The following is a 15488-nucleotide window of genomic DNA, read 5'->3' as shown; positions in this document are numbered from 1 at the left end:
GGCCACTTTCTTGTTCCACATTCCACTGAATAATGTCTATCCATCTTATCAGCTGTATCAACTCCTGACTTTGTTGAGTTGTAGAACATTATTATTTCAGCTTTTTTGTACTCAAGCTCACTTACATCAAATGTTTGGTGTAGAGTAGACAACAAATTGACTTATTTATTTTATGTAGGAACATACGAAGCTAAAACAGTATTCTGTGCACTCCCAAAAGCGGTCGATAATGGACGCTTTCGTTTTGATGGCAACATTTATTTTGGTATCTCTTTTCTGTTGGCCCGAAGAGTTCCCACAAGTGTCAATTCATTAGCAAGAAGTTCTTGTCCGAAATCAAAACTTGTAAAAAAGTTATCAGAGGTAATGTTCCTACTACTTCCCTTCAGGTGATCAACTAAATCTTGTAACACTCGTTTCCCTTGATTTATTTCCCTTCCTTCAGTAGATTTTCCCGTGTACACTTGTGCATTTATGACATAATTGGTCTCACAATCTACAGCAGCCCACACTTTTATCCCATACTTTCCAGGCTTCGAAGGAATGTACACCTTGAATCGACACCGTTCCCTGAAGGCACACATATGCTCATCAACTGTATCATAAGATCCAGGAACATAAGACGAAATGCATGCATCGACGAACATTTCAAACTCAGCCCTTACAGGTTCAGCTTTTGATCCAGAAGCAGTTTTTCTTTCTTCCCTTGTAAGCTTATCATCGAACCGGAGGCATATCAAAATATCACGATATCTTGAAAAGCCCATTTTGGTTCGAAAAACAGGTAAGCCATACTCTTCTGACCAAAGCTTACTAAGAAGCTTCTCACATGCCTTATGCAAGCCAGCTATTATTAGTAGACCAAAGAATGCTTGCAGCTATGTAGAATCAAGTTCAATCCAGCATTCAAGAGTTGAGTATAGAGTTTTCTTTTGCATGGTTAGTGGTATGCACTACTATTACACTCTGCATGTCATTCGCAATAAAAAGTCTGAAACAATCTGCCCTTGTCTGTCATTGTGGTCCAAGGTGATGTGGAATATGCGCAGTTTCACATATTACATTCTTTGAAACCTGCTTGCGCACATCACGTGGGACTGTGCTATATGTTATCTATCCACTTATAGACACAAAAGTAGATGCACTCGTCACCTGAATATCATTATTATCTTCTTTACAGTCACTCATATCCACTTCATCTTCCTCTATCACATCTCCATCAGCACTAGTGTCATCCTCGTTTCCAAAAAATGATTCATTGTCGCTATCACTCTTCTGTAAATCTGCCAAAGCCTGTTCGAGACTGTAGCCCCTTGCAAAACGTATATCACCATCCATGACGAATAAACTATAACAATACGTCTTCCTTAAACACAAAACTCATTTCCAAACTGAGAATTTGTTATAATAATGCACGTCAACGCATTTTATATTCATTGTTTACAACAATGTACAAAGGAATGTCGGCGTATAAGGTGCATTGTTACCAAGATTTATTTTCGTAACAAAACTTATAACACTGAAAATCACATATTGTATACCTGGGGTATTTTCTGACCCAACTACAAAAATTATAAGTTATGTACTACAAACTGTGATATGATCATAAATATTTTACACTGTTATAATAAAATGTCCGTGAATAGCATATCTGGAGGATGAGTAGTCTACACCCACATTAAAACTGTTTATTTGTAGTTAAACGAGCCTTTGGGTCTAAAAAGACCGCAGACATCATGCAAGGGTTAAAGGGTAGACACAAATGGAGTTCTTGTAGCTATGCCACTACGCTATCTATTAGTGGACGACGTTAAAACCGTTACCAGTATATCTGCTATCTCCCAGATGGCATATGCCAATATTGTATCTAATTCGACGTCGGCTTTCCAAGTGTACAGTTTTTTTGTCCGGCTGTGTAATATTGTTATACGCCACCACATTACACGCTACAGTCTAGAGTCCCCTAGTGGCAGAGGGCTGCAAATACATAGAAACGTAAAATAAAGAAGTAAAATGTTAATAACGTTGTTTTTATTTAAAGATCCTCAATAGCTTTCACATAAAAAATTGAGGGAGCGTTACTTTTCAGCACACCCTCATATTTACTCCTTGAAAAAGCTATTTACTCTTCGACTTTTGAAATTTATGACTAACACTGATTTCACAACACTTTCTGCAATTAGGAATTTATCACAAACATATCAACATTACCACTAAATGCCAGTTAATATAGTATCAACGATACAAGTTCTTAAGAGGTAATATGATAAAGAAGACAGGAGACGAATACCACACGACGAAGTGTTATACTCTGTGTGGCGAAAGCAGAGCTTTGACAGTTGAAGTGGCCTTGGCGCACGTGCTTCCCGCCTCCACGACGGTCAATAGATCATGAGATTTTGTTTATGTTACCTTGGCAACGCCACAGTGTTGCCATCCTGATAGGCAGTATGAGAGAAGCATTGAACATCTCTACAGCGGCAGTGAAGAGAGTCACAAATGATAAAGAGGATGCCGATTCGGCTGGGAGCCCTGTTATTGTGACGCCTGGGAAGTCGATGAAGAGATCGTGTCGTGTGACTGAAACAGATAACTTTGACATTAGTGTTATCAGCCAACATAATAAGCGTACTACAGCAGGAAGGAGTACCCGACACTTAAAAATTGATGGCATCGCTTTTGTTGGACAATGGTTTGTTCAAAGGCACAACAAGTCTCTCCATTGTTTTTCAAAAAAATTGTTTCCGATGGAAAGAGTTATCAGTAAGAAAGGTACTACTGGAATGCGGATACATTGTCGTTGCTGTGTGAGTTGCTAGCAGTCAATCCAGAGAAAGTAATATGGATTGACGAAACATGGGTCAGAGTGCGTCGTACACGATCCGCTGCGTAGACCGACGACATGCGTTATAGAACTACGAGGAGTATTCAGAAAGCAAGGTCCGATCTGGCGCGAAATGGAGACCTCTGTGAAAACCCAATGAAATTTTACACAGATATGTTGGGTAGTATTGCTGTCGCGGCACGTCGCTCTTTTCAATTCTAAGCACACAGTGAGCACGTAAAGGATGTCTAGAAAATAGTGTCTCCCACTAAGTATGAGGGCCTGGTGAGAGATTTCGCCTGAAGCTATGCAGCCCACATAACACAAATGCCATGCGTTTCTTTCTTTAAGACAATTGTCAGCCGCATTCTGCAGGGGCAATGAAGATGCTCCTGCAGCGTTTTCGATGGGAAGTGTTTCATCACCCACAATACAGTCCTTAATTGGCTCTCTCCGATGTTCTTCTCTGCTCACATAAACCGCTGGTTATGAAAACAACATTTTGGCACAAACAACGAAAGACAGACCAACGCAGAGAATTGGCGGAAAGCACAGGTGGCTGCTTTCTGTGACGAGGGTACTGGAAAGTTTGTGCAACGCCACTACAAATGTCTTAAGTCGGAGCAGCGACTATTTAGAGAGGTAGCTGGAAGTGAAACGCCCTGCTAAGCCCGCAGGACACGACAGGTAGTTTAAGTTGTGGAAAGGGGCCAAAATAAGCGGCTGTCAGTTACACTGAAACAGACAACCTTTTATTTGATCAAACATTACAAGAGCTAAGAAATTTAAAAAAAACCACACACAGCTTTAGTTTTGGAACTTAATTAGCAGCTGAATGCGCCATACAATCTCATGGCTTAAGGGCAAGACCACTTTAATTTAAAAATGGCTGAAAGCCAATAACTTAAAGCTCAACGAAAATCAGAAATTTAAAAGGCAAAGCCTTATCTTACGGGGAACACATCCTGTCTATCTAACCTATGTTAATTTAGGCAAGTATTTGACCCATTTCTGAAAAAAAAACTATTTGATGCATGACCTTAATATTTTTACTATATGTTACATGATGTTAATAGAGTCAACTGTACTAAAATCTACTTTATCCATTTTATAGTTTTTAAGAAATACCTTTTTACATTTATTAACAAAAAATATTAAGTTTTTTCTGCAGAAAATATTTTTTGTGAACTTCCTAATGGGGGAATGTTAATGCATGTAGTACCAGAGGTGGATTTTTATGTTATGCAAAGTGTCTGAAAATTTCATTCATTTATCTATGATAGTTTCTGATATAATGGGGTACATGTACTGAAAATTTTAGTTTGTGGGAAATTGACTTTAAAGAAAAAACTTTTGAAATTTGTTACTTACAGTTAATTAAAACTGTCCTGCTGCATATGATGCCCCTACTTTGGCCTCTATCAGGTCTTCCAGCTTCTTTTTCACCTTCCTGGATGTTTGTACTTTCCAATATTACCACAATTGAATGTAATAACAGCATTATGAACTCCTAATTTCATTGTACGCATGCCTACAAATACAGTTGTAGGAAGACGGTTCCAAATTATGCTGTTGAAACACTCATTTGGTTTCTGCGTCTGCCCATGTAGACATTTCCTTAGAAGGTCAGGATGAGCCAAGTCTCTGAAAATATGTTTAATTGCTGTAATAATAGCAGCAGGAAGAGGATGCTGGAGAGAATAAGATTCTCCAGTTGCCTGAGCCCTATTGTATTTGCACCACGAATTTTCTCCTGACGGACGCAATCCATGACATGGCTTATCATCAGTAGAGGACTTGTGGACGAATATGGCCAAAACATCTCTCTTCATTGCCTCCAGATTTTCTTTGTTTCTCCTAATTGCCTGCCCATAGTATACCTGCAAGTTTTCTATAACAACTACTCCCAATCACTCTTGAAAAAAACTAACCGCGTGTTTGAAAGCGTGTTGTTTACAAACAGCAGAAACAAAAGAAGACCGACCGTTGCATTCCAAGGATAGCCAACACACTCAGGAGTAAAAAAAAATCCATAACGTGCAATGTAGGGGATATAAAGATCTAAAATATATGCAGAAAAGTAGGTGACAGAAAAGTGGGCGTGGCACATAAACACACAAGGTAGGAAATTGCTCTTTAAATGCTCGAAAAAATTTTTTTTTCAGCAAAATCCTTTTCAGAGTACTTAAATAAAACCTTAATCTATTGAAATATGATGAAAACAGAAAATCGATTTTTTTTCTACCTGAAGCTTTCCGCCTAATTTAAGAACTGTTTTACGTAAAGCCTTTGGCATTTTTAAAATTAATATTATTGAGTCTTAAGTTGTTTTCTCTTAAAGTGTCAGATTCCTTGGGCCTTCATCCTAATTAAAGAACGTTCAAACACTGACGCTCGCCGGCCGTGGTGGCCGAGCGGCTCTAGGCGCTACAATCTGGAACCGCGCGACCGCTACGGTCGCAGGTTCGAATCCTGCCTCGGGCATGGATGTGTGTGATGTCCTTAGGTTAGTTAGGTTTAAGTAGTTCTAAGTTCTAGGGGACTGATGGCCTAAGCAGTTAAGTCCCATAGTGCTCAGAGCCATTTGAACCACACTGACGCTCGCGTAGGTGAGACAGGCAGTTGGCCCAACCATTGTAGATCTGAGGACAGTCAATGGACCCACCGACAAGATAACCTCCGCTTCACCCAACCAGCACACAACAGGGAGTTCAATGGAACAACGTAGAAGGTATTGGCACCCACAACCAATTATACACTGAGCTATCAAACTACACACCGTGCTGGACAGTGACAACATGATGAGGAAAATACACTGCCTGAATTTACGTCAACGACCATGGCAGGTAACCAGAACGTTAACGGCCACAAGGCTGAAGATTCCGCTGGTGCATTTCAGTTCAAATAACCAAGTACAGTTAAACTCCACCGGAGGGGGCTAAGATTTGCCAACTTGAAAACACACTTTGTTACTCGCGGGAATATCCCAACAGGCGACAACAAAATGCAAACGACAAAACGTGAACAGTAGTGACTTGCTGGTAGATTTAGTCAACACTCAACTTTAATGTCCAGGATCGGTGAGCCACGAACCTCGTAGCAATGGGAACAGCACCACACACTCTGACACCACATAGAGGCCACCAGCGGGCCCAGCCAAACTACGCGCCGTGGAGATTTCCTTCCTGCTCCACGCCAACCGACCAACTGCCCGCACACCACCCTAGCCGGAAACTATAAGCACCAGGCCAAAGATAGTCCAAGGTGCGAATATCGATACACTCCGCTGCTGACACCCGTGGAAAGAGAGGATAACACCACAATCGAGATAACTGCGGGAGACCAACCACAGAATAGCAACCAAGGTTTAATCCAACGCATAGCATGAGCCAGCCACGGCTCAGGAAGGTATGGCTAACTGTTGCGAATAAAAAATTTTTGATTTTCACTATGGTTTCCGTTTCGCGACCTATCGCACCTTACTTTCCGAATACGCCTCGTACGTTGTTCGTGCTTGCTCTATGAAAGGTTTTGTACCCGATGCTATGACGACATTTCATTTAAAAAACACTGTTGATTGCCGCAATGATTTGAATGCAGTTTCATTAAAAGGCTGGTTCGTTAGTCACCTGCAACCAACTGCCAATTTTGTTAGTGTTTTTGTAACGCACAACGCGCCATACCGTTCTGTACAATTAAATAAGGCACCAATGGCTGCTACAAGGAGGTACGAAATAATCAACTGGTTGAAAGATAATAAACTAGGCTTTGAACAGAATATGCGAAAAGCGCAACTTCTCGAATTAGTGAAATGATACAAGCCACAGAAGACGTTAGCAAAGAACCACGACCAAAAAGTTATATATCTTTCACGGTACCACTGCCATTACAACGCCGTCGAACTTTTTCGGGCTCAAATAAAAGAAAATGTCACGGACTGGAATAAAACCTTTACGTTGCGAGATATAGAGAGGCTGGTAATTTAGGCTGTGACACGAACAACGCCAGAAAATTGGAAAAAGGTCGTGAACCACGTGTGGAAAGAGATTACAAGGTCGAAAATATAAGAAGGCGAAGAGAAGAATCCGTACAAAATATCGCAATTTCTTTATCAGACGATGAGGACAGCAGCAGCGGATATACCGAAGCCTGTGTGGCTGTGACAAGAAATGCTCTGTCAGATGACACTGCTCCTGGGGTTTCAGTTCTCCCGCATGCAGAATAAAGGTAACGAATTCATTCGATATATCACATGTGACATTTGTGCATTTTATGTACCTTGTTAATGTTGAAAATCTGTCTGTGCGTGTTTGTGCAAGCAGGCAAACGCAGCTAGCGCACGAGGAAAAAAAACTGATCAAAGACCACATCGCTCAGTAGAACGCTGCCAACAGGAATGCTGCAATGAGTTATGGGGCACTGTTAGGCTGTGTAGCCCTGGCGGCCGCAGGGCCGAAGCCATATCGAATACTGGCAACTGCGCTGCCAGCGGCCAGAGCGCTTCTCACACGGTACAAAGTATAGCGTAAAGGCGCGTACACACGAGTCCAACGAAGGAAAACGAACGGCAGCCATTGGATTCGGCCGGACGCTGGTCGCCAGCGGATTGACCTTTGGCCTCTCATCCTCATCAAACGAAGGGACTGGGACTGAGGGATTCGGCCATATGGATTCGTAGTTGGTTCTGATAACCTGTCGAGGTTAAGTCAATTTCGTTATTGTTATGAAGTAGCGTTATAACTGCTATTTCACCGGCCGGTATTATGAAGCAAGAAGAGGATTTAGCAATTGTCGCACGTGCAGCATTTATTTTGCTGCAAGGAGCTGATCATCAGAAAAAGTAGTAGAAGAACAAGAGACAATGCAGGACGGCCTCACAATTAAAAAGAAGGTAGCAGTGCGGTGGGGCAAAATCAGTGTCTGACTTTAAAGCTGAATTGGAGTATGGGCTGTTTCATAATATTTTCCCTAATGAGAGCTACAGACTTCGAATTGTTATTGCATTGTGTAGGCCCTAAAATTTCCGAATTTCTTATAGGAGAGCTGTACCCGCAGTAGAAGTTAATAGTCAATCCTGGTCTTGTTTGTTTCTCTTTGCCGCTCACGGCGGAAAGATGTCAGTAATGACGCCATTTTAGTTCTCCCATCGTGCATATCACTTTCTAATTGTTGAGTTATTTCCCTTCAAGTGTCTTGCCTTTCCAGTTTGTTTTCGTAATCACAATTCGTAGGGGGCCATAACCATTCCCATTCACAAGGAAAATCTTGTCATCTTTAACTCCACTCTACACTCATGTATTTTTAAATACAATTACTGCACACCCTCAGCGAAAGCACGCATTGCCTGTAGGGGAAGTAGCGACTGTTGAAATTAAATTTTTCAGGACAGCCACAAATCACACTCTGTATGTTTTATGGACTGGCTTGGCTCTTTAATTTAACAACCAACCACTGTACTTTAAACTGTAAGTTCCAAAGTTCCTGATGATGGTCTCGTTAAATTAAAGAGCGAAACAGGCCATTGAAACATCCTAAATGTGACTCGTGGCTGTCCTGAAAAATTTAAATACACATCCGCTCTAGAGACACAACAAATCGCTACTGAACCAACGAACATACGACCCGGAGTGCACACTAGGAGAGGGTCCCAAAAAAGTCTTTGATGTTACCGCAACCAAAGTCAACAGCTTCGTTGGCTCCGATTTGCCACCCCTACACACGAAGCAAATCTCGGCCAACGAAGCGGTTGTCTGTCATTCGTTAGCCTTACTGGATAATGCCGTAGTTTGTGAAATCAAAGAATGTAGATTCGGACGCTGTAACATACAATTTTTTTCATCTTAGCGTTGTTAACAGATTCTGAAACTTTCTTATGGACGTTAGCAGAAGTACGTTCAGCGATATTCAATGTTATTTACATTTCCGCCGGATTAGATAACAAAGGATGAAATCGGTATTTGACGATTTCCGAGTGCTTGGTTAGGCAGGAACCTAAGAGGACAGCTTAAATTCCTGCAAGTGAGACGAGGACCAATAACAATCATATTCTTCTATGTTAGAAAGTCTGTAGCAGTTCCAGCGATTGTCGATATTGCACGTGGCATCAAAATAACGCCACGCTTGCATAAAGTCTTGTGCAATGAGTGGTACTCAAACTTTAGTTGTGAAAATGCATTTATTGGTTACATGTTCTATGTAATAGAACAACGTAATGAATACATCGCTTACTCAATCCTGAATGTGTTTAATCCATACTTGCATACTAATAACATTAAATCAAAAGTAACTCTTTCTGTTACGTTTACGTGACTAAACAGTAAATAATTGAACTGATTTAGATTTAACGTTGGGGAAGAATATGGGCTCTTTTAGAAAGTAAAAGAAAAAGACTCCTAAGAGGCTGAAGCTGAGGGTGGTACGTCTTTTTTATACCTGTGGAAACAAGCCATTTGTTGCATAGTGTACAAGTTCTGTAATGCGTACTTACTTCAATAGCATGATGCAAAGATGCACGTTTCCACCCACGCAGCATCTATGGTAAGTGGTTAAATGATGGTGCAACCACAGAAGGCGACAAGGCTTTGGAAGACCACGTGTCAATTTTTTTTTTTTTTTAATTTGAGGTAAATTCCTATGGGAACAAGCTGCTGAGGTTTTCGGTCCCTAGGCTTACACACTACTTAATCTAACTTAAACTAACTTACGCTAAGGACGACACACGCACACTTGCCCGAGGATAACCGGCGATCTGTGGCGGATCTGACGACAGAGTGCAATGCTGCTGGTGGCACAAGCGTTTGACAGCACGCCGCTCAGCGTACATTGTAGAACATGGGGCTCTGCGGCAGACGACCGCTACCTGCTGCCATTTAGAGCCAACGACATCGTCGATTACGAGAGCAGTGGGCGCGGGATCATCGAGATTAGACTGCGGATCTGCGGGGACGTGTTGCCTGATTGGAAAAAGCACAGGTAGTTCCAGTTTTCAAGAACGGCCGTCGAGCAGATGCGCAAAACTATTGACCTATATCTCTGACATCGATATGTTGTAGAATTTTAGAGCATGTTTTTTGCTCGCGTATCATGTCATTTCTGGAAAGGCAAAATCTACTCTGTAGGAATCAACATGGATTCCGGAAACAGCGATCGTGTGAGACCCAACTCGCTTTATTTGTTCATGAGACCCAGAAAGTATTAGATACAGGTTCCCAGGTAGATGCCATTATCCTGACTTCCGGAAGGCGTTCGATACAGTCCCCCACTGTCGCCTGATAAACAAAGTAACTAGCTGTGTGGCTGGATTGAAGAGTTTTTAGCAAACAGAACACAGCGTGTTGTTCTCAATGGAGAGACGTCTACAGACGTTAAAGTAACCTCTGGGTTGCCGCAGAGGAGTGTTATCGGACCATTGCTTTTCACAATATATATAAATGACCTAGTAGATAGTGTCGGAAGTTCCATGCGGCTTTTCGCGGATGATGCTGTAGTATACAGAGAAGTTGCAGCAATAGAAAATTGCACCGAAATGCAGGAAGATCTGCAGCGGATAGGCACTTGGTGCAGGGAGTGGCAACTGACCTTTAACATAGACAAATGTAATGTATTGCGAATACATAGAAAGAAGGCTCCTTTATTGTATGATTATATGATAGCGGAACAAACACTGGTAGCAGTTACTTCTGTAAAATATCTGGGAGTATGCGTACGGAACGATTTGAAATGGAATGATCATATAAAATTAATTGTTGGTATGTCGGGTGCCAGGTTGAGATTCATTGGGGGAGTCTTTAGAAAATGTAGTCCATCAACAAAGGAGGTGGCTTACAAAACACTCGTTCGACCTATACTTGAGTATTGCTAATCAGTGTGGGAGCCGTACCAGGTCGGGTTGACAGAGGAGATGGAGAAGATCCAAAAAAAGAGCGGCGCGTTTCGTCACAGCGTTATTTGTTAAGCGTGCTAGCGTTACGGAGATGTTTAGCAAACTCAAGTGGCAGACTCTGCAAAGAGGCGCTCTGCATCGCGGTGTAGTTTGCTGTCCAGGTTTCGAGAGGGTGCGTTTCTGGATGAGGTATCGAATATATTGCTTCCCCCTACTTATACTTCCCGAGGAGATCACGAATGTAAAATTACAGAGATTCGAGGCTTTCCGGCAGTCGTTCTTCCCGCGAACCATACACGACTGGAACAGGAAAGGGAGGTAATGACAGTGGCACGTAAAGTGCTCTCCACCACACACCGTTGGGTGGCTTGCGGAGTATAAATGTAGATGTAGACTCGACTGTTTCCTTACACCAGGTCGAAATCAGGTGTCCGAATACGCCCTCCTCCAGGTCAACTACTGCTAGCAACAGTGCGCCACGGATACAGAAGTGTAGGACCAATATTATCATGTGGGGGAGATTTACCTGGGCTTTCATGGGTTATGCGGTAGTAACAGAAGGCAACATGGCATCTCTGGACTACGTGAACAGAATCTCTGACCACGTTGCCCTTCATGCTTGATGTCTTGCCTCACGGCGATGTCATCTTCCATCAGGATTACAGAATCGAGCTACAGTGGTTTCAGGAGCGTTACAGTGAACTCACTTAGATATCTTGGCCAAAAAATTCGCCTGATCTGAATCCGATGGAACACATCTGGGACGCTATCGATCGCCAATTCCACGCCAACAAATCTCCGAAACGTAAATTGGCGGAAATTGCGTGACCTGCGTGTGTACATCAAGTGTCACATACCTCCAGAAATCTACCAAGGACTTGTTGAATCCATGCCACGCAGAGAAGCTGTTGTATTAACGGTTATGCAAATGAAGCTAAATTGCAATAAATATCCTAGTATATTAACTAAAGGACACAGTTTTTAGCCTTGGTTCATGAACTTTATTATTACTGCACGGCCTAGTTTTCGGGTTATAAGCCCATTTTCTAGTACACAACTGACCCCAAAGATCGGAAACAAGCAATGACAAACCCGTCAACTACTTGATGTACCGATTCTTGACTTAAACTGTAAAAGTTGTCTCTGTTGACAATTGTAACAGTTACATTTCAATTTCACAAAGTTAACTAGAATAGCATTTACGATGACTATGAATAAACACACATTGAGGTAGAGCTATGTGTACTGGAATGGCAATTTGCGTCATTATTTGTTTATGAATAAAGGCACGGTGGTTCTTCTCCTACCTGTATGTAGAGGCTGTAACATTGAAAGTGATGAATAATTATATTGTGTTTGTTCATTCAATGGTAAAAGTGGGGATACACACATCTGTTTCTTATTTTCTAGTATTTTTGAGTGAGCCTTGCCACATTTCCCTCTATTATGTATTTGTGGTTTTTGTGTAAGCAATGTTCGATAAAGGAAGACTCTGACTTCTTTAATACCCGGATGTAATTGTATTCACTGAGCCTAGTATAGATTCAAGACACAGTCTGTACAGTACACCGGGACTGATTCTCTAGGCAGATGATCTTATGAATCTCATTTTTAACGATAGCTGTTTTTTTTTGAACTATTGAACTGAAGAAACATCTACCTAATGTCCGTGGGACACATAAAAAAGCCCTTTGCCTTCAAAATGCCACTTGTCCTTTTCGAAATTTTACCTGTAAACGGTAAATCACACCACTTCGTTTTACACCTGTCTGCGAAGTTCACTGGGTGCGGTGGGGTCTGGTGGCTTGTTACTTCAGTTTTTTGTTGGGAATTTTGTCAATACGTTGGGTTCAAATGCATTATTTGTGGGTATTATTTATACTTTATTTAATTCCGGGTCATAGTCGTCCTGGGACTGTGCACATATCTCTACTTTAATGTACACTACTGGCCATTAAAATTGTTACACCACGAAGATGACGTGCTACAGACGCGAATTTTAGCCGACAGCAAGAAGATGCTGTGATATGCAAATGATTAGCTTTTCAGAGCATTCACACAAGGTTGGCACCAGTGGCAACACCTACAAGGTACTGACATGAGGAAAGTTTCCAGCCGATTTCTCATACACAAACAGCAGTTGACCAGCGTTGCCTGATGAAACGGTGTTGTGATGCCTCGTGTAAGGAGGAGAAATGCGTACCATAACGTTTCCGACTTTGACAAAGGTCGGATTGTAGCCCATCGTGATTGCGGTTTATCGTATCGCGACATTGCTGCTCGCGTTGGTCGAGTTCCAATGACTGTTAGCAGAATATGGAGTCGGTGGGTTCAGAAGGGTAATGCGGAACGCCGTGCTGGATCCCAACGGCCTCGTATCACTAGCAGTTGAGATGACAGGCATCTTATCCGCATGGCTGTAACGGATCGTGCAGCCACGTCTCGGTCCCTGATACAACAGGTGGGGACGTTTGCAAGACAACAACCATCTGCACGAACAGTTCGACGACGTTTGCAGCAGTATGGACTATCAGCTCGGAGACCTTGGCTGCGGTTACCCTTCACGCTGCATCACAGACAGGAGCGCATGCGATGGTATACTCACCGACGAACCTGGGTGCACGAATGGCAAAACGTCATTTTTTTCGGATGAATCCAGGTTCTGTTTACAGTATCATGATGGTCGCATCCGTGTTAGGCGACATCGCGGTGAACGCACATTGGAAGCGTGTATTCTCATCGCCATACTGGCGTATCATCCGGCGTGATGGTATGGGGTGCCACTGGTTACACGTCTCGGTCATCTCTTGTTCGCATTGACGGCACTTTGAACAGTGGACGTTACATTTCAGATGTATTACGTCCCGTGGCTCTACCCTTCATTCGATCCCTGCGAAACCCTACATTTCAGCAGGATAATGCACGACGACATGTTTCAGGTCCTGTATGGACCTTTCTGGATACAGAAAATGTTCGACTGCTGCCCTGGCCAGCACATTCTGCAGATCTCTCACCAATTGAAAACGTCTGGTCACCGGTGGCCGAGCAATTGGCTCGTCACAATACGTCAGTCACTACTCTTGATGAACTGTGGTATCGTGTTGAAGCTGCATGGGCAGCTGTACCTGTACACGCCGCCCAAGCTCTGTTTCACTCAATGCCCAGGCGTATCAAGGCCGTTACGGCCAGAGGTGGTTGTTCTGGGTACTGATTTCTCAGGATCTATGCACCCAAATTGCGTGAAAATGTAATCACATGTCAGTTCTAGTATAATATATTTGTCCAATGAATATTCGTTTATCATCTGCATTTCTTCTTGGTGTAGCTATTTTAATGGCCAGTAGTGTATGTTTATTCGTAGTTATTGTAAATGCTATCCTAATGAATTTTGTGAAATACAAATGTAACTGTGTTAAATCTGTCAACAAAGATAACTTTTATAGTTCAAGTCAAGAATCGATACATCAAGGAGTCGACGTATTTATCATTACTTAGTTACCATCTTTGCGATCAGTTATGTACTAGATAATGGGCTTATAATCCGAAGCACAGGTCGACAGTAATAATAATGTTTGTAAAACAAGGCTAAAAAGGTATTTTCTTTAGCTTATACAATATACAATGTTTCACTAAGAACATACAGTTAACAAAAGTATCCTAGTATTATAGCTGATGCATTATTTGTTGTAGCTATGCCACAATAGGAAAAGCACCATTGATATCGGATTAACAAGAGGAGAAATAGAAGGATGTATTCAACCAATATGGCATGACTCCATTACTCCTATACGAAAGCACATTCCAATGAAGATAAAAATAAACATCGTCACGTCACCGCCAGCAAGAAACACCCACCAAATCACACAAAGAAAAATTGATATAGAAAAATTAACATACCAGCAAGAACAATTAACACAAATAGAAACTTTCATAGAGGAATGAGCCCTTGAAAAAGCAACAGACCAAAATAGAAGACCTCCTAAAAAATTCAGTGATACAAACAATCCCCAAAACAAGGATGGCAAAAAGATGGTTCGATGCTGAATGCTATAGTAAAAGGAACACCGTTCTAAGAACGCTCCACAGACTAAGAAACCAGCATGACGAGGAAACATACAAACTGTACGCAGAAGAGAGGAGAATCTACAAAAAACTAATAGAAGAGAAGAAAGAAGAATACATAGAAAGAGATGCAAAAAGAGAAGCGGATGAAGCCGAGAAAGACCCGTACATAGCAGCAAGACCAAGAAAAATGGCTCATACACCAAACATAGACCTGAAGGAATGGGAAGACCACTTCAGTAAGATACTGAACAAACGAGGAATCAAAACACCCCCAAAGAAAGAGAAACAACATCAAACTAAGGAAAAAGACAATATATGGGAACCTCTAAATGAAGAAGACGTGAAAGAAGTAATAAAAGCACTGAAGAACAAAAAAGCAGCAGGATCCGATAATATATATAATGGACATATAAAAGATGCAAAAGAGGCCCTCCAACACATATGGACCAAACTATTTAACAAATGCCTGAAACTTGGAAGAATTCCAATACAATGGAGACACTCGACAGTAAAAGTTCTCTACAAAGGTAGAGGAGACCCAATGGACCCAAAGAAGTACAGACGCATAGCCCTGGAAAATACTCAATTCAAGATGTTTTCAAAGATAATAACACAAAACATCCAAGCCTCTGTGGACAGTCATCTCCCAGAATGACAAATGGGTTTCAGATCTGGAAGATCAACACTTACGGCAGTCAGGCTTCTTCTAAACAACAT

The 15488-nt window shown here is 41.9% G+C and overlaps 1 protein-coding gene across 1 annotated transcript; it reads right to left on the bottom strand.

Moving 5' to 3' along the window:
* Positions 1 to 257: 257 nt before the first annotated feature.
* LOC124775427 lies at positions 258 to 767 on the bottom strand. The gene has a single exon (XM_047250260.1). It carries the CDS (start codon positions 765 to 767, stop codon positions 258 to 260), a length of 510 nt encoding a protein of 169 aa, XP_047106216.1.
* Between the last annotated feature and the right edge of the window lie 14721 nt (positions 768 to 15488).

This window comes from Schistocerca piceifrons, chromosome 2, assembly GCF_021461385.2.
Source record: "Schistocerca piceifrons isolate TAMUIC-IGC-003096 chromosome 2, iqSchPice1.1, whole genome shotgun sequence".
NCBI classification, from domain to species: Eukaryota; Metazoa; Arthropoda; class Insecta; order Orthoptera; family Acrididae; genus Schistocerca; species Schistocerca piceifrons.
This window is presented reverse-complemented; position numbering and strand designations above follow the sequence as displayed.

Excerpts from the sequence above, each read along its gene's own strand:
- LOC124775427 (XM_047250260.1), bottom strand. The coding sequence starts at position 767 with ATGGGCTTTTCAAGATATCGTGATATTTTGATATGCCTCCGGTTCGAT.